Below are 23,819 nucleotides of genomic sequence, written 5' to 3'. Positions count from 1 at the left end.
GACCACCAAAATTTTCTTGTGGACCACCAGTGGTCCCCAGACCACTGGTTGGCGACCACTGGCTTAGAAGTTCCTAATGTGTTGTATTTGAGCTGGATTTATTTGTAACTGGTGGCAGCAATTGTTTTTTCCTGTATTATAGTCTCTCTCACCTTTTAGGCTCTCCGGTGATCCATGATAATTCCTGATCTGAAGAAGCCCCATAGGATGACTTTCCCTGGGGAGTCTTCCCTCAGAATTTAATTATAACATGGAGAAAAACCATCACCGAATGAATGACTGGACATACTCAGGCATGTCCTTGCTGATTTGATAAGTAACAAAGATTTTAAAAAAGCCTAAAAATCCCCAATGAGAATGACACTGATCTTTAATTTCTGCAAGAGTGAATTTTTCCCCTCATCAAATTGAAAGAAAATGAGAAAAAGGGGAGGACACAATAAGCCCAAGAGTAATTCTAACCTCTTCTCCTGTGAACTTCCAACTAAAAAGCAACAACAACTGAACAAACTATTTTTGAGAACTGCTCCCCTGATTTTTCATCTTCTCGAACGTTGATAATTCAGAAGGTTTTAGAAATGATCAGATTCAGACATGAACTATCCAGATGCACTGTAAAGCCGCCCTTAAGAGAATATTGGGGGTCCATTTTATTCAGCAGAAGAGTGAGTAAAATGCAGAAATTGATTTATTCTACACAGAAATGAAGCAATTATACTTACTATTAAGTTTTTAAAGTGCATGTAAATTACAATGAAATAGCTTGCAAAAATATAAACCATCTTGTCAACATTGATACTAAACCAGCTTCTGAAAAGATAAATTGTTTGTTTTCCTGGATTCACTCCCATATACACACAAACACACATCCAAGTCAAGGGAGGAATTTATGAGCTTCTTTCTTTTGTAGTTCTCAGATGACATACCTGTCACAAGCAAAATGCCCCCTTTCTATCAGCTGCTCTCCTTGGCCATTGGCTGCATTTGTTCGATGTTTCAACACCAGCAGCACTTGTTCAAAATCCTCATGTTGCTTCAGGAGACTCCGAGTTGAATCCATGTGATCCTGAAGGAAAGACCATAAGAGTTATGATATCCCCATAATATTACTTCATGCCTATCTCCAGAACATGTGAATTCTCTGAAACTTGAGCTAGCTGGGTAAGGGTAGTGTAACAGTAATCTAAGAGTATTCATCCCCCCCCCCCCGAATTTATTTAATTTAATTAGAAGTCTTAACAATGATACTAGTTGGTGTGAACTGCTGCTGTTCTCCATTCACATCATTAGTTATGAAGTTCTGAGACCACCTGAGTGGAATTTGCCTTTCCTGGTTGTACAAATATGGAGGCAAAGCTTACGTTCCTGACCTTCAGTGGTGTTATGCTACCAGTTTGGACCCGTTCAGCCAAACTGGTAGTAAAAAAAAAAGTCTCTCCCTGAGGGTTTTTTTGTAAAGCAAGAACATATATTATAAAAAAAGGGCATTTTGTGGCTCATTGTATGCTTTTTGTTGACCTAAAATGAATGGAATACTTGCTATTATTTATATTTATTTAAGTGTTGGTTTGAAGTGATTAGTTCTCATTTTTAATTGTTATTGTAAGCAGTCTGGAGCTATATATAAGCTTTGTAAATACAGGTACTCCTTGATGTACAACAGTTCATTTAGTGACTGTTCAAAGTTATAACATAAGTGAAAATAAATCTTATGACTGTTTTTCACACTTATGACCGCTGCAGCATTTCCATGGTAATGTGATCAAAATGTGGATGCTTGGCAAATGGTACATATTTATAATGGTTGCAGTATCCTGGGATGATGTGATCACCTTTTGGGACCTTCCAACAAGTAAAGTCAATGGGGAAGCCAGATTCACTTAACAACCATGTTACTAACTTAAATACCACAGTGATTCACTTAACAACTATGGCAAGAAAGGTTGTAAAATGGGGCAAAATTAAAATGGGGCTGTTTCACATAGCAACAGAAATTTTGGGCTCAATTGTGGTTGTAAGTCCAGGACTACCTATAAATAAATTCCAGTCTAAATTTGAAATAAAATCATTAATATTTACCCCAAGATTATCAGTCTGAAAAAAGGCCTCATGGCTGGAGATAGCAGCAAGGATTGAATCAACTTCTTTGATGAATTTCTGCAATGCTATATTTTCCTGTAGCTTCTTCTGTTGCTCCATCCATAACTCATCCAGGTCATTTCTTCCTTGAGAAATTCTGCGTATATATTCACCAACATCAAGAGCTCCAATATTTGATGAACTATCTGCAACCTTCTCACCTAATTCCTGCAGCTGTTCAAATCTGTCAAAGATTCCAACACAATTGCATATATCACATCTTTCTCTTGTTTGAATAATATCTACACATACTCATGTTTTAAGATTCAGAGTTACACAAGGTTTTCAGAGGCATAATTGATTAAATATACCTATTCAATATTTGATTCTCAGATGGACAAGGATGATAGCATTCAATTGTTATTGTGGAATATACAGCATTGTCTTGGTTCTTAAAATTATGTTATTTTAGTTTAGAGAGTTCTATTTATTCATCCATTATAGATTGTAACCATCCCATCCAACTTACTAAGGACTTAATCTTTCACATAAAGTCAACAATGGTAGCAATAACTATTATTTAGCCATGTTTGCAAACCCCACCTCTGCTTTTGGTGACTGAAATAATATATGACTAGAATGAGTAATCACCTCTGACAGTCCTTTTTTTATTACTGTAATTATAAAACTGTCCAAATAGGTATTGCAGATTGTATCAGGATCACTAATTGAGCAATTCTTATTATTACTACATGGTCTTACAAGTACCTGTGATTCTGGCTGTGTATCTCTTTCAGCAAATCCTGATGTTCTTTCAAGAGCTGTTCTGCAGAGATCACATCTATGCACATCTCTTCACTTGTCAGTTTCTCCTTCATACCATCAATCCATAAGAGAAGTCTGTGGCTCTCTTGCAGAAAATTTTGTTGATCCCTTGATATCTGCAAAGCCACCTTCTTCTCCCCTGCTTTTAACTTTAACATTAATAATAGATTCTCCATGTATTCTCCATGTTCTTTTATGGCATGACTCTCTGCAGGATTGGAATCTTGGATTCTGTGCAATGAAGCCAGAGACATATTCTTGAGTTAATTAATTCCAGATTATTAACCAAAAGTTGAATTTCCCTGAAAAAAGGTATGCCTGATATATTGAATACTGTTAATTCATTGATTTTGTTCCACATCTAAATATTATTATGTGATGAATACAATATGATATGATAAATTCCCATTATTTTGAAATTTGTGTAAATATATTTCCAGAAAATTAATTAGAATCTATGTTAGCATGTGTAGGGAAAATAAAATAAAAATGCATACAATGTTGAGCTAAGAGATACTAGCTGAAAGTTACTTCTAATTATCATCTTGCTGAATGAAGGTTTGCCTTCCTAGATCACTTTATTAATTGAAAATATTAAATTGATATGAAATGTCTTATGTATTTAGGGAAATGATATGACCATGAATAGTAGTAGAATACTCAATTCAAAGAGACCCAAGGTTAGTGCATTGGTTAAAGAGCCAGAGTAGAAACTAGGAAACCATGACTTCTAGTCTTGCCTTAGACACAAATTCAACAACATGATTTTGGCCCAGCAACTCTCTCTCAACCCTAGGGAGAAAGGAATGGCAAAACCACTCCCCCAAAAACGGTGTCAAGAAAACTGCATGAATTAATCTGGGCAGGTTCTAGGAGTCAAGACAGACTTGGAGGCACACACAAAAAGTGAATTTGAAATTACTTAACCATGAATATCACTAAGCAATTTTGGGACAGTCATAGAAATTAGGAAGCTCCTTATGCTAGCTGGAATTATTACTTCAAGTCAGGTTTTGTCTGATAGTAGAAGTGTTTGGTAGAAGTGTTACTCAATGTATCAGGGAGGACTTTATAAATCACTTTATATCTGATGCTTTTAAGATGTTAGTCGGGGTTAAAACTGCTAAGACAAATTCTCTACTATTGGTGATCATGGTCAGGTATAGAGTCCCTTTCAACTAAACTAATTTTGTGATTGTTACAATGAATTGAGTCAAAGAGGAATAATATAGATTTGCAGGTTATTCTGTGTTTATTGAGGGAAAGCAGGAGTTATCATAATTAAAAGAAAAGTTCTTGAAAAATATTCTTTTGGGCTTTGAGCATAAAGGCCATTCCTTATAACATTGATTCCTAAAGGAAATCAACCCTGGCTGTTCTTTGAAAGAACAGATACTGAAGCTGCAGCTCAAATACTTTGGCCACGTAATGAGAAGAGAGAACTCATTTGAAAAGACCCTGATTTTTGGGAAAGATTGAAGGCAAAAGGAGAAGGGAATGGCAGAGGATGAGATGGTTAGATAATGTCATTGATGCAACAAACATAAATTTGGGCAACCTCTGTGAGACAGCGATAGGGGGGCCTGGTGTGATATAGTCCATGGGGTTGTGAAGAGTCGAACATGACAATAACAACAATAACAATAACAACAAATAATATTGATAGTAGTTGTGTGGCTACTATATTTGGTATGCAAACTGAAACAGACCTGAGAAGCCATCAATGTGATACAGAAAATTTCTGTCTACTGTCATCTTGTGACCATCATGAGTTTTACAACACAGACAGGATAGTCCTAATTATTCTCAGTCTTTGGATGGAAAGTGTAGCATAAAACCATCATTTGTATATGCCAAGATGAGGGTAAAGGGAAGAAAGAGCAGTTGGTATTGTATCTCTGCTTTCATTTTAGGGAGTATCTTAATCAAGGACCATTTACATTGATGTGCTCAAGATTTTGTCAATAAAAGCAGCCATTATGGGTTATCCTACTTATTTCTATCGATGGAGAAACTCACTATATGGTTGCTATGAGTTGATACCAACTTGATAGCATATAATCCCTCAAGTAATCAATCAATTTCTCTCTATGCAAAGTAATTCTAAACTCCGATCTATTCAATGAGGCAAACAACCTTTCTAAAAAGAAAAATGCATCTTATTTTTATTACTGCTAATCAACTAAAGAAAGAGATATGCATCATTGCTGTGCCTCAGTCAAGTTATATATGCAGGTATCACTCTTTGCTTAAACAGATTATAAGTGTAACAAGTACAATATTATTACTATAACGTAGTAAAGACTTGATTTCTTACAAATTGGCTATCCTTTTTTGGTATTCAATTTTTCTCTCCAGAACTGAGATGTCTCTTTCACAGGCTGAAAGCTTGCGTGCCTGCACTTCCAAGACAGCTGGCTTGCTCCCTTGCCCCAAATCCTCAAGGCTGGTCATCTTGTCTTGTAACAGTTCTTGAGTGTCATGGCAATCCTGAAGGAATGTCTTGACATCAGTAACCCCAATCAGTTCCGAGCCTTTTTCTTCTTTTAATGCTTCCAGACATTCCCACCTAAATAAATTAGACAACAATAAAGCAGAGCTCATTATGGTTACTCAGGAATATGTCTGTATATAGAGAGATTTTGAATTTTAAATTTTAAGAATAGTTTAAATATAGGAAGTAGAGAATAGCAATAGTCCATTATGTTGTTACAAGTACATTGGAAAACAAATATGCACCTCGGTGTCTAAAGAATTTAGGCTCTTGGCAGCTGCCTAGACAAGTCCTTGAGGTTTTCTTGGGAAAGTGTTTCAGAAGTAATTTGCCATTGCCTCCTTCTTAGGGCTGAGAGGGAATGACTGGCTCAAAGTCACCTAGCTGGTTTCATGCCTAAAGTAGGACTAGAACTCCTGGTCTCCAAGTTTCGGGCTGGTGCCTAAACCACTATACCCAACTAGTTCTCATAATAATTACTATTAAGGTAAAATAAGAATAAACATACATGTTTCAGAAAAACTAATTATTACATATATATTTAAGGATTTCAAATATTTGCAAGTTAGAGTCTTATATGTCACTGCACCCAAGTGTTTAAAAGACCATATATCAAAGCTGATGTGTTCATTTTCTATCAGCTGTATGATTATTACTTTTTTACCTCTTGTTTATCTCTTGCTTACGAGTTTGGATCTCCTTCTCTTTTCCAGGACATCTCTTAGAAAATATATCTGCTGAAGAACTGATCTCCGCCAGCTGTTTTTCCCCAGCAGCCAATTCTATTAGGAAATTCTAAGGAAAGAGACAGTAATCTAAACCATATATTTTCATCTCTGCCATGGTTATTTATGGAAATAATCTTGGCTGGCCTGGGAGGAGTAAAATGATAAACATATGCATGATGCTCTTTGCCACCATCACAATTTGTTGCAGAAGCTGTTAATTGTTTGCAATTGTTTACAATCACTATCTTATGAAAAGTTGCTTTATTGTAATTAATGTTTTCGCATATTAAACATGTTTCCAGATGGGGCTGGCTCAGGCACTATCAGCCAAACCTAACGGGCAGCTATTCCAATTTCATACCTTAACAGATTTCCAAAAGACTTAACAGAAGTCTGAAGAAATGGTGGGGGAAATGGGAGGATTGCAAATGGAAAATAATAACATCAAAAATATCACTTTAATTGGGTACCCAGGGTTTCTCCAATTTAAAGTGGTTAGGATAAACTCAGTCCTTGAATGGGTAAAAAACTTTTCCAGCATTTATTTATGCAATGTATTAATCCAGATGGAATTTATAGATACTGATAGGATAATAAAAGAATTAGTATGTTATTAAAAGGCAATCTGATACATTAAAACAAATACATATTGGTGCCAGTGGGTCCCCTCTTTTGCATTGGAGGGGGCTTAGAGGGGAGATGGGTTTTGACAACACCAATGGGTTTGTCTGTCAGTCAAAACTCACTCCTGGTTGTGTTTGTTTCAAACAGCCACTACTAGAACAAGTTATATGGTAGAGTGGATAAGAAAAATGACTTTATCTTTTCCTCCAGCATTCCACCTAGGGTGTGTCTTGAACAAGCACACGACCATTTCTCAACCTGGTTTAAGAGCTAATGAATATACTTTGCCGCTGGCTGACAGGTTTTGAAAGTTGTTTGAAAAAGTTCTATTCACTTTTCAAAATAGCCAGCCAGTTCCCAAGAGAGAGAGAGAGAGAGAGAGAGAAAGTCCTGTTGGTAAGAACCAGGTGAGTTGATGGTGAAACAAATTAAGCCGTACCACATGCAGGCTGCTAAGAGTTGCTACCTTTCTTGGGTTGTATTGTATGGGTAAACATTGGAAGACCTAAGGCTAATTTAGGGCTATTCAGGTTGGGAATGAAATGAAAGTAACTTTGTGGAAATATGAACAGACACACACCCAAAGTGGAGGAAATCCAGGGCATATTTGCCAGGGGATCAGATACAAAGGGGAAAGAATTTAAGGTTTATAAAGGCATAACTTGTCTGGAATGAATCTGTCTTCCTTTTTTATGCTTTCATTTTTTTTAAAGTGACGCTCAGGATTAAAAAGTAGTTTGCATATGAACATACAATAATCTACCTGCAAATACAGGTAGTTCTTATTTAATAATGGTGATTGGGACTGGACTTGTTAAATCACAAATAATTTATCACCAATTTTTGTTCTTCTGAATAATCCCTTTCCTTAAACTTTGCACTGGGTTTCAAATTGCAATATTATTTTCTATAACTTGTAGATCCTCTGCTTGTCCAATAATTAGACTGCAAAGGTATTTCAATTTCAATTAAGTCTCCATTGTTTTGGCTGCTATAAACTAACAATGAATATTTCACAGTCTAAACAAGCACAAGTGGTTTTCTTTGCAGATTTATCAGTCAACCAAGATATCTAATAATTGGCTAAAATTCTTGCCATAGTTTTACTAAAATGTAATATTTTATGTCACTGTTAATCTTTTGTAAATGGAGACAAATCAGGAATTCAAAGTTCAGGCTGTTAATAAAGACCTGGAATTTTTGCTGCATAGCTTCCACATTGTCGGCTTTGGGTTGAATGGTCTGGAAAATTTTCTCCTTGTCATCTATCCAAGACTGAAATTCTTCACAGGAGTTGTAATATTGATAGAGTTGGATTCTTTCTTGTAACTCTTTTTTCCTATGCTGTTTGGAAGAAATTAGAGATGCTTTAATAAGCACTAAAGCATTGTGGATAAAGTACAGTAGGTATTCTAGCAATAAAATTAGTCAGAAATATTAGCTGAATTGAAGAAAAACCATGTATCTAAACCCTTCATTATACCCATCTAAAGATTATTAGGAAAAAATAATACCTCAGCCATGGTTTGTAGTTTTTCATGCAGCAAAACAATGTTCTTCTGCATTTTCCATATCTTTTCCACAATAAAGTGTGAATCAGAGCCAAGCATTCCAGTGAATTTAGGTTTGACAAGAGTCTGTGAAAGATAAAGATTTGATGGCATTTTATCTACTCTCTGGTTATTGATTTCTGAATTTGCTGCTGGCACAGATGCCATCTGCTCAGAGAACTAGACACAAAATTCTATGCTTAATACCGAGTTCTATGACTCACAAATATTAACATATGCTTAGTGCCATCTTAATTTATATATATATCTATGGAGATTCTTAGTCATCCAGGTGATGGCTCAAAGCTCCTTTTTCAAGAGGCAACTGGACTTGCTTGTTTTTCTTTGGAGACATTTCTCTTTTCACCCAAGAAGTTTCTTCAGCTCTGACTGGATGGTGGGGAATGGAAGGATCTATTCTCCTTACAAACAACTGGTCATTCTTTTTAGAGAGTCATTGAGGCCACTTGGAGGTTTATCTGTGCTTTCAGCAGTTCCAAGAAGACTCCTCATCCATTTGCACTACTCAGGTGACTCCCGAGGTCACAGATAAGCCTCCAAGTGGCCTCAAAAACTCTCTAAAAGAATGCAAATGACCAACTGTCTGCAAGGAGTAGAAACCCTTCCATTTCCCACCATCCAGTCAGAGCTGAAGTTTTTTGGATGAGAAATGAAATGTCTTCAACAAAAATAAAAATCAAGTTGCTTCTTGAAAAAGCACCTTTGGGAATTCATTTATATACTTAAAGATTGATTAGTATTACAAAATAAGGTGCATCTAAAAGATAAGAGTTTATTAACCAGAGATACTTAAATATACAAAACAGATAAAATGAGACTGCCTTAAAACATTAAGGTTTGAATAAGCAAGCAATACAGGAAAAAATGATTTGATCGCTAGAGAGAATGAATGGGGATCTAATCACAAAACAAAAGCAGATGTGGATGTTTTTACATTATCATATAATCCAAATAAATAACATTTACCTTCATAGTTTCAAAATGGCAATTTCTTGTTTTATAAATTAAGCATTGAATATTAGGGAGTAGGCAGAAATCTCGTATGGAAATATGAAATCACGATGTCTAAAATCTCAGGCCTTATATAGATCCATGGAAGAAGGAAAACATGACATTTGTAGAGAAAAAAAGTCATTAGAAATCACAGGAACGGAATTTATTTTAAATAAGATGAATGAGGAAGGCAATTGGAGATGCGTCTGTCTCATTTAGTGTTTTTCCAACTTGTCAACTTTAAGCATGTCAGTGGGGAATTCTGAAAGCTGAAGTCCACACATCTTAAAATGTCCAGGTTTAAAAAACACTGGTTTAAGTGCATCAGTAAGTTGGTGTATATTTTGGGCAGACAGTTATGTAACTTAAAAGATTGCCTGGGTGCTACATACCAATTGCTGCGCCACAGAATGGGCCTGTTCCTCCAAGTGGCTTATTTCTGTAAAATAAGCAGCAAGCTCCTTTTCCAAACGAAGATGACGATGCAACAGAGCTTCTGCACTAGATTCATCTTTCCCATAATCTTTGCTGGCTAGGAGAGTGTGTTTTTCCTGGAGCCAGGAGTCAACCTCATTAATATCTGCAAAGTACTGAAGGGAGAAACAAGATCAAGATATTGTGGTGATACCTACAGATGACACCCCACTACAGAAATAATGTATGCAAAGGAAAAGAATCGTTTGCTTAAATTCCAATGTAGGCCCCAGAGCTACATTTTGCCCACAGTGAAAAAAATTGGTAAAACTTGGTCAAAAGTAGTATAGTATACTAGAAGTGGAAAAAAACGAATTCCTTAATATTTTTAAAGATGATATTAAAACATGGAAACACACACTCATATCTATACAAGTAAAAAGCCTAGAAAATTGAGAACTGCTAGAACAGTGGCTTCTCTTACTATAACCCCATAAAAACTATTCACTTATGATATGGTGATAGATTATCTTAAAGAATTCAAGGTGGAAGTTAATAATAGCAATTGTCAACTTCGAAATGACTTCGACCGAAGCCATATTTATTTTTGCTTTGTTTCTTTGTTGCCATTCCTGGGGAGGGGGGAGCTAGAAAGGACTGGAATACAATGTCAGAGTCCACTAGACAAAACATCAACCAGACGTAGCATGTGAACCAAGGTCATGGAAATGACTATCTGCTGAGACCAATGGGGAGCTACTGCTGGACTGATTGGTTAACATGACCCAAGACACCTGAGGGGGGTAGGAAGTTTCTATTCTGTTTCTATTACTCTGAAGCATGGGAATTATCCAGAGCTAGTCACTGTCATAAAACATTTTCTATGCTAACCGACTGGAGTTTCTGCCGCACAAAACTCCAACTGGAGAGAATGATTGAAGACTCTTGGCTATGGATGTGTTTTGTTGGAGAATATGGATTATGATACACCCAGAGGGGTGGGGGAAAACCAGGGTCAAGGGTGACAAGGTCTTAGAATTGGCTACATCCAGGTCATACTAATATGTCGCTCCTAATGAATTCTCTGAAGCTCTTTGAAATTTGGTTCAAGGCTCATGATTTAATTAGGGCAATTGCTGGAATCCTGATAGACACCTTTCTAAGTGCCAATATGATATATTCAGTAAAAGGTATTTCAAGCCTGAATGGAACTTCCGAGTCTTCATTCAATAGGGTTGTTTGCTTGGAACTATGAAAGCAATAGCGTTAGCACTTAGACTTATATCTTGCTTCGTGGTTCTTTACAGCCCTCTCTAAGTGGCCACAGAGTCAGCCTATTGCCCCCAACAATCTGGGTCCTCACTTTACCAACCTTGGAAAGCTGGAAGGCTGAGACAACCTTGAGCCTGGTGAGATTTGAGCTGCCAACTTGCAGGCAGCCGGTAGTCAGCAGAAGTAGCCTGTAGTACTGCACTCAAACCACTGTGCCACCATGGCTCTTAAATTATTAAAAATTAATAATATTTTTTTCAACTTTTTTACCTTGTTTGGACAAAGGAGGAGACTGACTTACCTGTTGAATGAGAACAGCTGTATCCAAGTGCATCTTACAATTAGTCATCTCATCTTGGAGCTGTTGCCACAATTGCTGGATGTTTTTCAACTTCTTCCGAATCTCTGGGTTGTTCTGGTTTAACTCCTGGCCCTTGCAAATTATCTTAGAACAAATTGCTTGATGGGAGTCACACTCAATTTGGAGGGACTGCCAAACAGAAATTGGGAGATTATTGTTGGAGGCTGCCATAACTGTATAAAAAGCCAATAAAGTATAGGAGTTTAAGGACTGGGAGTGGGGAACCTAAGTTTCTGATCTACCTTAAGCCATGGGTGATTTAGAACTAACCACTTTTCTCTCAGATCAGCCTATGTACAGAAAAACATTTGATGAAGGAATGATGAATTGAAACAAAGACCAAGGAATTTATGAGTAGATTGGTTCCCTGGAATCTCTCTAGATAAGGAGAGGATGGGAGATTACCCATATGTGCTTTGGATAGCTGCTCCTCACTGCAAGATAGCAGTTTTTCAAGGGTTAATGGTATGTGAAATGACCTTGGAACATAGAAGTAAGAGATGTTGCCTAGGAAATGAACAAATAAAAAGTGGACGAGTATGCAGTTGTGCAATGAACAGAGAAATTTTTTTAGAAAGGATCCACCCTAACTTATTAGAGAGTTAAAAAAAAGATGGCAGGAAATTTGTACTTTTAGATATGCAAAATTCTTACAATGTATGAAGCCTTACAATAAAGTAGAATTAGTTCATCTTGTTATGTTTTCTATGCAGTCTACTTGGGATGCTGGCAGCAACCACAATATTAAGGATGGTAATGATTTTCTGCTTCTCTAGATAGATTATGCCCAAAAATATTGACAAAATGATAGTGTCAAAAGTGGTCCTGCAATTGACAGAGAACGACTTAGAAAAGGATTCTTCAGTGGATCCATCCAGTGATGGGATTCAATTTTTTTTTACTACCAGTTCTGTGGGCGTGGCTTGGTGAGCATGGCAGGGGAAGGATACTGTAAAATCTCCAATCAGAGGTGGTATTTGCTGGTTTTCTGAACTACTCAAAATTTCCACTACCAGTTCTCCAGAATGGGTCAGAACCTGCTGAATACCACCTCTGAGTGGATCCACAAAAGAAAATGCTTGAGATATTAAAATTTAAAAGAAAAATACAAATGACAAACCAAGAAAGTGACCTGTAGGATGTTTTCTAACTGGATATACAAAAGAGGCGCATTAAAACCTTGAATAACTCTATATGATGGAACAAAGAAGAAATGAAAAGAAATAAAATCCTATGACAATATTTGAATGAACTAAGGATTAAGACTATTAGAAATAAGAGGAAGAAATATAAAGTTGGTTTATTTGACCAAGATTTAAACAAGATATATTGTTACTTTTGGCAACTCCTTATGGATTTTCTTTTGACACCAATACTTAAAATATTATTTTTATGGATTTGTGGTGGAGTATGGGATGACGAGTGTTTGTGACTTTTAGAGGGGATGAAGAGGCACTAAATTAGTTTATTCTTGTGATGAAGATTGGAAATTACTTCTTTGTATATTTCTTTTCCTTTATTATAGTCTTACTTTCCTCTTTCTTCTCTTTCTTTTTTCTTGTGTTTTTTACTTTTCCTTTCTAATCTTTTTCTTTCTTTCAGTTTTAAAGAAAAAAAATAGATTTTACAATTATAACCAAAATTCTTAATAGAATTATGTAGAAAAGGCAAGAAGAAGGAGAGCAATATGTACTTCTTACAGTTTTCAGAGAAATCTAAGTAATCGGGAATGCTGGAGAGTGTTTTGTTTTTTTCCTCTCTGTAATGCCACCTTATGGCTTCATCAGTGATAACAATGAGAAATGTAGTCTCACCATTACATTCACAGCTTTTCTATGGATTTCTATTAAAATCATACAAATGATAAAGAAAATATATTTTACCAACCTTATGGCTTTGGAGAGCGGCTGAAATATGACTGAGATCATCCTCTAAAGTCCCCATCTGCACTAATTTCCATTTGTCAGACAACCATTTCTCCTCTTCTTTGCATTCATGAAAAAATTCAAAAAACTTCAAAGCACCTTCCAACTGATGCTGCCTGAATCAAACAAATAAATGATGCACCTTAAAATAAGGGTCTTCAAACTTGGCAGGTTTAAGACTTGTGGACTTTAACTCCCAGAATTCCTGAGCTAACATGACTGAAGTAGGAATTCTGGGAGTTGAAGTCCACAAGTCTTAAAGCTGTCAAGTTTGAAGACCCCTGCTTTAAAAGGCTATTTCAGGTTTTTCTAGCAATTTCAACTTATTAAAATATAAAACACAGTATAGAACCAGCTTACTTTTACTCCAGAATCACTCAACAGAAGAAATCATGGAACAACTTCTAAATATTTGCTGTTATAAATTGATTTGGTAAAATTATACTTCTATATTTCTGTGTTTTCCTTCTCTTGGAAAAAATATCATGTGTTTTGCTTAATTTAATATTACATTTCTCAGCAAAATTGAAATGCATTAAATAAAAGATAGCTGTTGATTTTCTGTTTTTTTTCCATAATGAGTTTTATTCAGGGATAACATTAAAGAAAATGATAAAAAAAATTTCCAAACTTTAAGAGAACAAGGCTAAGCCAAATTAAAAGACATGTTCAAAAAAATCCCCCAATCATACAAAAAATACCCAACTCCCCACCCTTACTCCATACAACCTTGGATGCTAAAATTTCCTACAGATTGCACTCTCTATTAATATATAACTGAAGATGTACCTAGAATTTAATAGTATATAATATATATTTAAAAATTCCTTCTCATCCCAAAGGATCTTCCTCAATCTTAGGCCCTCTACCAGAGGCCTGGAAGTTTGACGTTCTTACACATATATTAGCTATTCCTAGCACTGCATTCTTCAGCCTAGAGAGCTCTAATGTTGTCCCTGGCATTTGTTGGAGCCGGTTCCCGGCCCTGTGTGCTCCTACCACCGTTTTGATTTTTTTACTTTCAACATTCCCTCTAGTTCCTCCTTAAGGTCCCGATGTTACTTTGGCATCACTACATCTGTCAACACTCTGTCTTCTGGTCCTTGTCTACCACCATGATATCTGGTTGATTGGCTCGTACCACCTTGACAGTCTGGATATGGAAGTCCCACATCCCTCTTATTCTTCACAACTTTCTGTGGAATCTCCTATCTTGACTTAGGAGTGCCTAGCCCATATCCTGGGGAGATATTCCTGCACATAATGACGTGTGTGAGAGAGAGTGAGTACAAATGAGTGTGTGTGTGTGTGTGTGTGTGTGTGTGTGTGTGTGTGTGTGTCTGTGATGTAGCCAAAAATAATGATTCTTCCCAGATTCATTTTAAGAGCTTGGTATACTTGCCAATATCATTCTTAAAGAATCAGAATTATTCTGCCCTTTGCCTGAATATCAAAAATTTAAAATTATTTTGGATTATTTATAACATATGAGCATGCCTTTTTAAATAATTGACAAAAATATATAGGATTTATCTGAGGGGACTGAAATCTGGCCTTTCATTTCTCTTTGATGAATGCGTGGAACAGAGAAACATAAATCATGCATAGAGAATCCCAATCTAAGATCAGACCTTTCTTTTATTTTCAGATTAAACCAAAGTATCCATCAATATTTACAAGAATTTTACCTTGTTTGGCAGGAATGCTGAAGATTCTGATGTAGCTGATGAAGCATCTGATATTTGGCTTGAAGCATATCTGATTTAACTGGGTTCCTTTGTATTATATCTTCTTTTTTTCCAGCAATGTACATGATTCTTTCCTCAAGAGAATAGATTTGGGAGGCAACTAATTTGTGCTTCTGTAACAATTCCACTGCTTCTAAGAGCTCCTTGCCACAATCCCTAGAGCTTACTAACATCTAGAAAGAGAACGAAAAAAAATATTTTGTACATTTTTCAGCTACTTGATCGCAAGCGGTCCCCAAATTCATACATAGTTTGTAAAATAATACATTAAATAATTTACTACAATTGGTTTGGTTCATATATTATACTAAACCACAAACCATGATTTACAAAAGACAGTGACTAATTTTATTCTTATTACACATCAAACTCAAAACAAGTAAATTTTATTGGTATGATCCAAGTCATTGAAGTAATGTTACCAAAGATCCTTAGCATGATAATGTCATCTTCCTAAATCATGACATCTATTACATATTTGCATATGAAAAGAAATATAAGAAATCATGGAATGGTGACATGCTCTACAACATCCTTTCCTAATTTGTTGCCCTCTGATATTTGGGGAACCTGAAGAATTGTGAACCAACTAGAGTGGGAAAGTTGGACTTATGCTACTTGACACGCATTCTGAGATGATCTCTTTAATACTATTAAACAAGGTCCTTGGGAAGAACATGATAGATGATCAAACATGTCAAATCCAGTCTAAACATCTGGCTGACCATAATAATAATAGTCAGATAATATGTTTCCTTAAGTTGCCATCTGTTGAGATAGAGAGAAATGTTCTAATTAATGGTTGCATAAGATCTTGTGCTATGATGGAATGTCTAACAGGGAAAGTGGAGGAAGAAACAGGATTGTTGCAAACAAATTCCCCAGACCAGCAAGGAGGGATCTACAGTGATACGTTAATATTCACCTGCTTTGAAACTTCTGAAATTTGGTACTCAACATTATTTTGACATTAACATTTTGTTTGTTTGGTACTCAAGCTAGAACTTGTTGGTGTCAGTTACCTTGTGACTCACTACATTATTCCTTATGGGAAAAAATGTTTGGTACTCATTGTTTTTGGTACTCATTGCATCTCACAGAACCAATTAGTGTTGGTTCTAGATGAATATTGAGGTACCACTGTATGTGAAAGAGACTTGGAGTAACTGTCTTAATTTTGCTAGTATGAAAGCTAAACTGGAGACTTCTTTTTACAGACTTTATAGACTTTCAAGGTTCTGTTACAATATCTACTATTAACATAGAAATTTACAAATGGTTGCTATTTGTTTGTCTGCTTCAAAGTTTATATATACCTGGCTTTGTCATAGAAAAAAAAGAAAACTAATTAATAATGCTTGCTGGATTTGCACAATATTCCTTCCTACATATCATTGGTTTTCAACATATAATCTTCTAATTTAATGGAGACAATCCCTCCAAAGATACACGAATAGATTTTTATGAGTACTGGTAGTTATGATCTATGGTTTAAGTTCAAATTCTAATTCCAGATACCTCTTCTGCTTAATACATCCTTATTCGTTCTCTTTTCATAGGCTATGAATTGGAAGCATTCATTAAAGACCATAGTCACCAATGTCTACCTTTAGAATGAATAACTCAGTATACCTGCACTCCTTTAAGTTCTTCCATAATGGTGTCAATATCCCTCAAAAGGACTAGCACTTCCTGCATCTTTCCCATAGCGTGTTTTTGTCTTTTGAAATGATCCCAGAGATCTTGCCATTGATGAATGATGTCCATTTGCCTGTGAAGAGAGCAAAAAGAAGAAGAAAAATGTGATATCACAAGACTTCACTAATGGGCAATTCAAGTCACCCCATATTCTAATGTCATTACATGATATACTTCTATATATCTTATTTACAACATCAACTGCTGTGGGGAAACACGAAGTTTTATCGAATGGGGAAATGCAACTTCAAATTGTAATATTCATTAGCAATTTTGATTTTTTTTTTCAATTTCTAGCTTGGTTATCTGGTGATATGTGAAAAAAGTGAATTGTACAACAATGTAGAAGGAGAGCCTCACGATAGTTGTGTGGAATTTCTTTTTCCTTTTTTTCTTGACCTCTGGGATTTAGTGCAGCTGAATTAATTGGAGTGTGCCCATGGCCCAGCTCAAAAAATCATGACTTCTGGGCAGGTGGCATCAGTGTACCAGGAGGAAATACTATGTGCTGGAGTGAAAGATCCAAGTGTTTTGCAGGTGAGATCTGCAGAACTGGCCAAACAAATAAAAGATGCCCAGGACAAAATTGGCTAGGGAGTACATAGGAATTTTAAATCCTGGCAGCAGCTCAAGTGAGAAGCAATCAAAGCTAAGAGTGTAGACTAAAGGGTTTTTAAGATTCAGATGGAGAAGAAAAGAAGAAGAAATATGTGCAACAAAATAATGGAAAAGAAAAAGAAAGAGCAGGTGGAGCAAAAGAAATGTACAAAAATTTACACAAATATATACAGCGCAGAAACATGGACATCCACAGAAAAGCATAGGCTACATTAAGGCAAAAGAAAAAAAATCTACATAATTCAAAACCCATCAAATAAGATATATGGCACATACAATAAGATTAGAAAGATTTGGGTAAATAGATACACACACAAAGACCCTCATTCTGTTATAGAAATATTAGACTTTAATTGTGTAATTTTGAAATTATAAATACTTGCATTAGGAGCTTGTGCATATTTTGTTCTTTCTTGTATTACTCACTAAGATGTTTTACTATTGTGATTGTAATTGCCATTTATTTTTATTTATCTATCATCTGTCCTAACATTTTTGTTATTGGAAGAATTCAAAATATAATATAATATGATCAGTTGAATTTACTCTTTCCAAAGATGGAGGTTGCATTAATTCATGCTAAACAGATATCTGTGATGTGCTTTTCATTTTCTCCAACACCAATTCTGACTACTGCCCCAATTTGAAGGCATCCTACGCACTTTTGGGCAATCAAGGCCTTGTCCTGATAGTTCTCCCGTATGATTTCAGCAGCCATTGTAGACAAGGCTTTGAAGCGCTGGTCTTGGGGAAGCATGTCTGCTTCAATCGCCTCTAGTTTCCTAGTGCCTGCCTGAAGCTGTTCTACATTGTCAGGTTGCCAATCATCCTGCTTTTTGATTATCTCTTTCATGTTCCTCAAATAGGCCTCACGAATGGCGGCTTTCTTCAGAAATATCTGGACCTGTTGCTCAACTTTCTCAAGTCTCAACAGCTCCTGCAGTATTGCTTTTCCTCGACTGTCCTCTGCTTTCTCCAAAGCAATCCATTCTTTTTCCAGATCTCTTAAAGTTCTTCCTTCAGGGGGCAGATAAGCACGTTGATTGTTGACTTGCTGTTTGGTCCGTATGTGGAAAAAATTGGCTTCAATTATTCCCTTCTCACGGTATTTGGGAGGTTTCTCTGTAGTGCGAAAGACTTTAAAGTTATTCATGAGGAAGCGCATTTTCTCAAGAGAATTGGGGAAGGAACGGTCATCCAGTTCTGTCACTTTGAGCTTTATCCATTTCAAGAGTTCAAAGATCATGTGTTCATATTGGAATTTCAATTCGTCTGTCTCTTTCAGGCAGAACACGATCTGCACAAAAAAATCAAACATAACATGTACTTTTTTTCCTTGATCTTAGTCAGTAGAATTCTATGGTATTTGCATTTTCAGAAAAGCCAAGTTTCACCCAAGAGCCTTTAAAAGAAAATTTCATGTTCCATAAGCAACTCATCATGGCATCTTGGTCTTCTGCTAAAATCACAATTGTAAATTGGACCAGGGCTGTCTCTACATTAATATACATTCAACACAGTCCTGATCCAATTTTTATTCCAGAATTTCTCTTGAATATAAAGAAAAATACATCCTAGTGCAGTATGTATGATTATATATATTTTGTAAGGTGGGATTAATCACACAGTGCTAGAAACAAATGGATTGCGTTCAGACAAAATTATCACTGTAATTCCACTGAGTTACCTAAAGGAAAATGCAAATAGCAATTAAAATAATGTGTAACTGTTTATATTTATACCACCTCTAGATGAATGAAAAGCTTGGCTGCAAATGGCTACTTTAGGCCAGTGCATTGGACGTGTGTTCCATCCTCAAGGTGCTGAGAAGCCCTAATCTATCTGTTCCAAATTGCAGATGTTACCATGTTATAGGAGTTCAGCTAAGTTTCATCTTAACAGCACCTGTACTTCCTTAGACATTTTTTGACTAGGGAAAACTACGCGTTCCATAGATGAAGACAGAGTCCACGTCCTATCTGGGCTGCAGAAATTATTTACTTAAGACATACCAGACATTAGGAATGCTAATTACCAAAACAGCAATACACTGACCTTAGTAAGCCTTTTCTGGACTGTCTGACCCTGCTTCTGCCTGGAAAAGTAATGGTAATAGAATGACACATAGGTCATAATGGATCTCTCATCTGGAAATGGTACTGCCACATCTTCAGCATCCAACAACTTTAAGATTCCCAGGTGCTTCTCTGCCACGGTGAAGGCATTATTTAGATTAATTATGGGCTGGTCATGCCGCAGAGAGCTGTATTGTATAAGATCAGGCCTGAAAAGATCAAAAATAAAAATAAGTAAATGAAGGGGATTATGTTTAGAAAATGCAAGGAAGTGGACATATGCATTTCCCTCTCAAGATTTATAGAAATTTGCTAGAGTTTAAATAGCCTATTGATAGGGGTGTCAGAGGCCGTGTAATACAATATTTATGGAGGAAAAGCTTAATGTATCTTTCTTTTCTGACTGGATTAGGTACTTTAAAATAAGTATTCATAGAATCACCATACAAGTACAATGTATAGAATCAAGAGAATGTGAATTGGGGGATGTCCATGTGATTAACATTTGTAATAGATTTATTACCTAAAGTAACTTTTCCAATAACTGTTAAAAGTGTTTCAGAACTTCCTGGAGTGCCATTCACTCCATGTTAAACTTATTAATTTCCCCTCAGAATCTGTATCTGAAAAGTATATAGATCTGCTTATAAAACAGAAACAATTTGCTGAATGACATGGAGTAATGCAAGTCATTTTCTGCATCTGACTTTAAAAAGATAGGATGTAACAATTTGAAATTTTGAGCAATCTATATACAGTATTTGTATTCATCTTCAAAGAAATTCTCATTCAACATTTATGCACTTTTCTATCTAGTCAGGAGTAAAATGAATATTTTTCTTACATGTGTCACCATATTTGGAGAGGTCCATAAGGGTGAACAAACAATAGAACAATAAGACTTAACTTGCCTTCTAGAAGACATGGAAATGCTGTGATTTGTATCTTCTAAAGTAGCATTTTAAAATTTCCATTCTAATTTTTTTTCCTGAGTATAGTAAGAAAACATCACTTTTGTTTAAAATGGACATTCAGCATGTATTCATGATTCTTTTTGCCCATAATGGCCAGCCAGGTGCAATTGCAAAAACCATAAGCAGTATATAATTGACCCTGCCTCTTGTGGCTCACCAATGACTCATCCGAAAGGCATGCTTCCTTGGATCTTGAAGGTAACAACTGATAGCTTATTCTCCATGACATTATTCAATTTCTTAACTTGTTATAACTTGCTTTAACAGGTATCATAATTCAACAATAAATAAGAATTGCTTGCTATATCTATCCTGAACCTCTGACTGTTCATGTTTATAGGATGATTATGGATTCTAATATTACAGAATTTATATAGTATATTGTATAGTAGAATACAAACAATCCATTAGAGTAATAGGTTCTAATAGTATACAAGAGAAACAGAGACAACAAAAATAAAGTTGTTCTATCTACACCCACAGAATTTGCTAAAGTTTCATTATGTTCCTTCTGGAGGAAAATCTTTTTCTGTTATCCTTCAGTACCTTTCTCAATTATAAAGAAATAATATATCAGAACACTTAGGAAAGATTGAACTCATACTTTTCTTTACCTGTGAGCATGAATGAGGGCATTGAAGGCTAGCCCATTATTCCAGCTTTTGGAAAAGTCTTTCACATTGACATTAGAATAGCTGGCTGTCTTACGTTGACACCAAACTAGTAGAGCTTCATTGGAAGAAAGAGCATCAACTCTGGATCCAAATTCACCCTAGGAAGCCAACAAGGCAAGAGCATTCATAAGATAATCTAAATTTAAACCAGCAAGAAGCAAGACTCCACAAGAAGCAAAACAAAACAAAATGCTTAGTAGCCAGCAACAGAAGTACATGCAGATCTAAATTATAGTTAATTATATGGTTAATAAAGAAAGGGTTTCCCCTGTCCAGTCTTATCTGACTCTAGGGGGTGGTGCTCATCTCTGTTTCTTAGCTGAGGGAGCCAACATTGCTCATGATCATGTGGTCAGCATGGCTATACACCAAGGTGCATGGAATGTTGTTATCTTCCCACTGAAGTGGTACCTATCTATCGACTTGCACTTGCATGTTTTCAAACTGCTAGGTGGGCAGGAGCTGGGGCCAGAATGGGAGCTCATTCTGTCATGTGATGCTTGGGTCTCGAACCTGGCTGACTTTCCAACCAACAAGTCCAGCATTTTTAACTGCTGAGCTATTATGCTTCTCTCGTGTGATTAATAGTTAGCTGTAAATACAAAATTTAGTTGGTTTGTTTTATGCATTTGCTCTACATCTCTGAGGGTTCAGAAGTCAGCGTGACAGAGTGACAGAATTTATCCCATTTTTATATCACTAGATACCGATTTCAATGATTATATAGATATAGATATGTGGAATATTAACTTAAATATTTCACTAATTTTGTATGAAGGTTCCAATTCTGGACTTATAGGAGAACAATATCATATAGTTTCCTGCAGATGATACAATAACCTCTATGCTTCTTTTCAGTCTTAAATGTTATTTCAAATTTTAGATTGCTGGAGAATTATTAAGCTAACAGGTAAAATCAGAAAGAAAAAAGTGAGGAGCTTTTAAATTACAATTTTACCTTGTCAAGACTGATCGATGAAATTTGAAATCTGAGGATAATTATCCATATTAATCCAAGGATCAGGGTCTGGTCCCCATCTACTATATTTTCTGGTCCAATTAGCTTCACATGTATCTGCTGAATACACAAGAGGTTCTTATCATTAGTGTGTTTACTAAAGTCTCTGAGAATAAAAAAAAAAGGGTCAGCCACTTAGGAATAGGTCTTGGAAAACATGCAAAACATAGAGATAAACTTTTCCATTTTTGCTATCCTTCTTACATGCTGACTAATTTGCATGGTTTTTAACAATTGGACAAAAGTGCTGCATGCAATCAACTTATTTTCAGGATTCACTATGTTTTTAACAGTGCTAGTAGGTATTTTCCCTCCCCATCATGAAAGTGGAGGTGGGAAATAATTAAAATCATCAGTAGATAGAACCACATCAGTTGACAATATGACTTCCACCTTCCCATCCCAACCAAAGCTTGATTAATGCCTATTATAACCCCAAAGTGTATATATCACCTTAGATTTGAGGAACTGAATGGCTTTGCTATTGTTCTCCAAAAAGTGAATTCTCATCTTGCCTTTGTTTGGCCTGGGTAGTTGTTCAGAAGACAGTAGCTCCAAAAGATGCAGGAGATAAATACCATCTTTCAGTTCAGTGAAGAGATCTAGAATCTTAATGTTTGCCTACAAAATTATAGGATCACAAATAAAGCCAACAACAATAGCATGAAGTTATGTTCTTAATGCTATCTAATTTATGGAAATTGTGACACGAAGCTGATATTGGACTAGTAGTTATTCAACTGTTCAATAATAAGCAGGAGAGAGGCAATGCTCTTTATCTTGACCTAACAGGTGAAAGCTATAGAGAAAAAGGCACGCTCAGATACCCTATTATAAAGTTTTATTTCTAAGACTTTTCTGCAGAGTATTGTTCTTGCTGTTATAATTTTAAAAATAATGAACGAAATCACAGATTAAGTTGATTGGTGAAATTAGGCAGAAGAATTTGTTAACACCAGCAAAATTGTTTTAAGGGATCATCTATGAAGAATATTACAAGAAAGCTACCTACATTTTGTTTGTAGAAAACATTGTTCAGCCAATTGGTAAATGTTTTTTTCTGCATGATCATACGTTGTGCTTGCAACTTCTTGAATTGTCCTTGTACATATTCTTCCTCCATGGTGACCTAAAAACAAGAATACTCCAACATGAGTCCAACAGAATCAGATGTCTCAATTTACTGCCAATTCCCCTGAATTCTTGACCTGAGTCCTCTTCTTTACATCAAGTTCATTGGACATAGTGTTCTTTTTTTCTGGATAAAAAGTATTGTTTCTTATGAATAGGAAAGGTAGAACTATCAACTAATACATGTCTACCAAACGACCCTATGCAGACACCTAGGTTGGATAAAGATATTAAGGTCTTTAGATTTTATTACTTAATAATGAAGTAATCTTTTAGTATAGATGTATTTTTTTGGGGGGGGGGGGCGTTATTATCCTAAACAACCAATACTCTTGGGATTACAACATGTGGTAAATTAAATATGTAAAGTCATCATGATAAACATGTACATTGGAAACACTTTAAATGGTACTAAATGAGACAACATCTAACTTGTGACAAATATTAAACTTAACATTTTAAACCTCATTTGAAAACAAAATAAATTGTAATAGAATGTTTTCTTTTGATTCTCTTTGTTTTACTTCATTACAAAGAACTATGAGTTCCATATGAAGACACCATTTCTGAACTGTTTTATTAACAATGAAAAATTCA

The 23,819-nt window shown here is 35.7% G+C and overlaps 1 protein-coding gene across 1 annotated transcript in view; it reads right to left on the bottom strand.

The window, feature by feature from the left end:
* Window positions 1–23,335, bottom strand: part of SPTBN5 (spectrin beta, non-erythrocytic 5) — a 98,640-nt gene extending 75,305 nt beyond the window's left edge. Inside the window, exons 1-18 of the mRNA XM_087931059.1 lie at window positions 23,318–23,335; window positions 23,104–23,220; window positions 22,545–22,712; window positions 22,032–22,148; window positions 21,014–21,171; window positions 19,406–19,634; window positions 18,013–18,647; window positions 16,667–16,805; window positions 14,975–15,207; window positions 13,249–13,402; window positions 11,302–11,490; window positions 9,707–9,904; window positions 8,265–8,387; window positions 6,063–6,193; window positions 5,222–5,473; window positions 2,848–3,135; window positions 2,080–2,323; window positions 927–1,066 (exon numbers count right to left, since the gene is read on the bottom strand). Coding sequence (XP_087787185.1) covers window positions 927–1,066; window positions 2,080–2,323; window positions 2,848–3,135; window positions 5,222–5,473; window positions 6,063–6,193; window positions 8,265–8,387; window positions 9,707–9,904; window positions 11,302–11,490; window positions 13,249–13,402; window positions 14,975–15,207; window positions 16,667–16,805; window positions 18,013–18,647; window positions 19,406–19,634; window positions 21,014–21,171; window positions 22,032–22,148; window positions 22,545–22,712; window positions 23,104–23,220; window positions 23,318–23,335 — 3,533 coding nt within the window. The remainder of the gene's footprint in view (window positions 1–926; window positions 1,067–2,079; window positions 2,324–2,847; window positions 3,136–5,221; window positions 5,474–6,062; window positions 6,194–8,264; window positions 8,388–9,706; window positions 9,905–11,301; window positions 11,491–13,248; window positions 13,403–14,974; window positions 15,208–16,666; window positions 16,806–18,012; window positions 18,648–19,405; window positions 19,635–21,013; window positions 21,172–22,031; window positions 22,149–22,544; window positions 22,713–23,103; window positions 23,221–23,317) is intronic.
* Between the last annotated feature and the right edge of the window lie 484 nt (window positions 23,336–23,819).

The sequence above is a fragment of the Pseudonaja textilis genome, chromosome 1 (assembly GCF_049901715.1).
Source record: "Pseudonaja textilis isolate UNSWEBS1 chromosome 1, rPseTex1.2, whole genome shotgun sequence".
Classification (NCBI taxonomy): Eukaryota; Metazoa; Chordata; class Lepidosauria; order Squamata; family Elapidae; genus Pseudonaja; species Pseudonaja textilis.
This window is presented reverse-complemented; position numbering and strand designations above follow the sequence as displayed.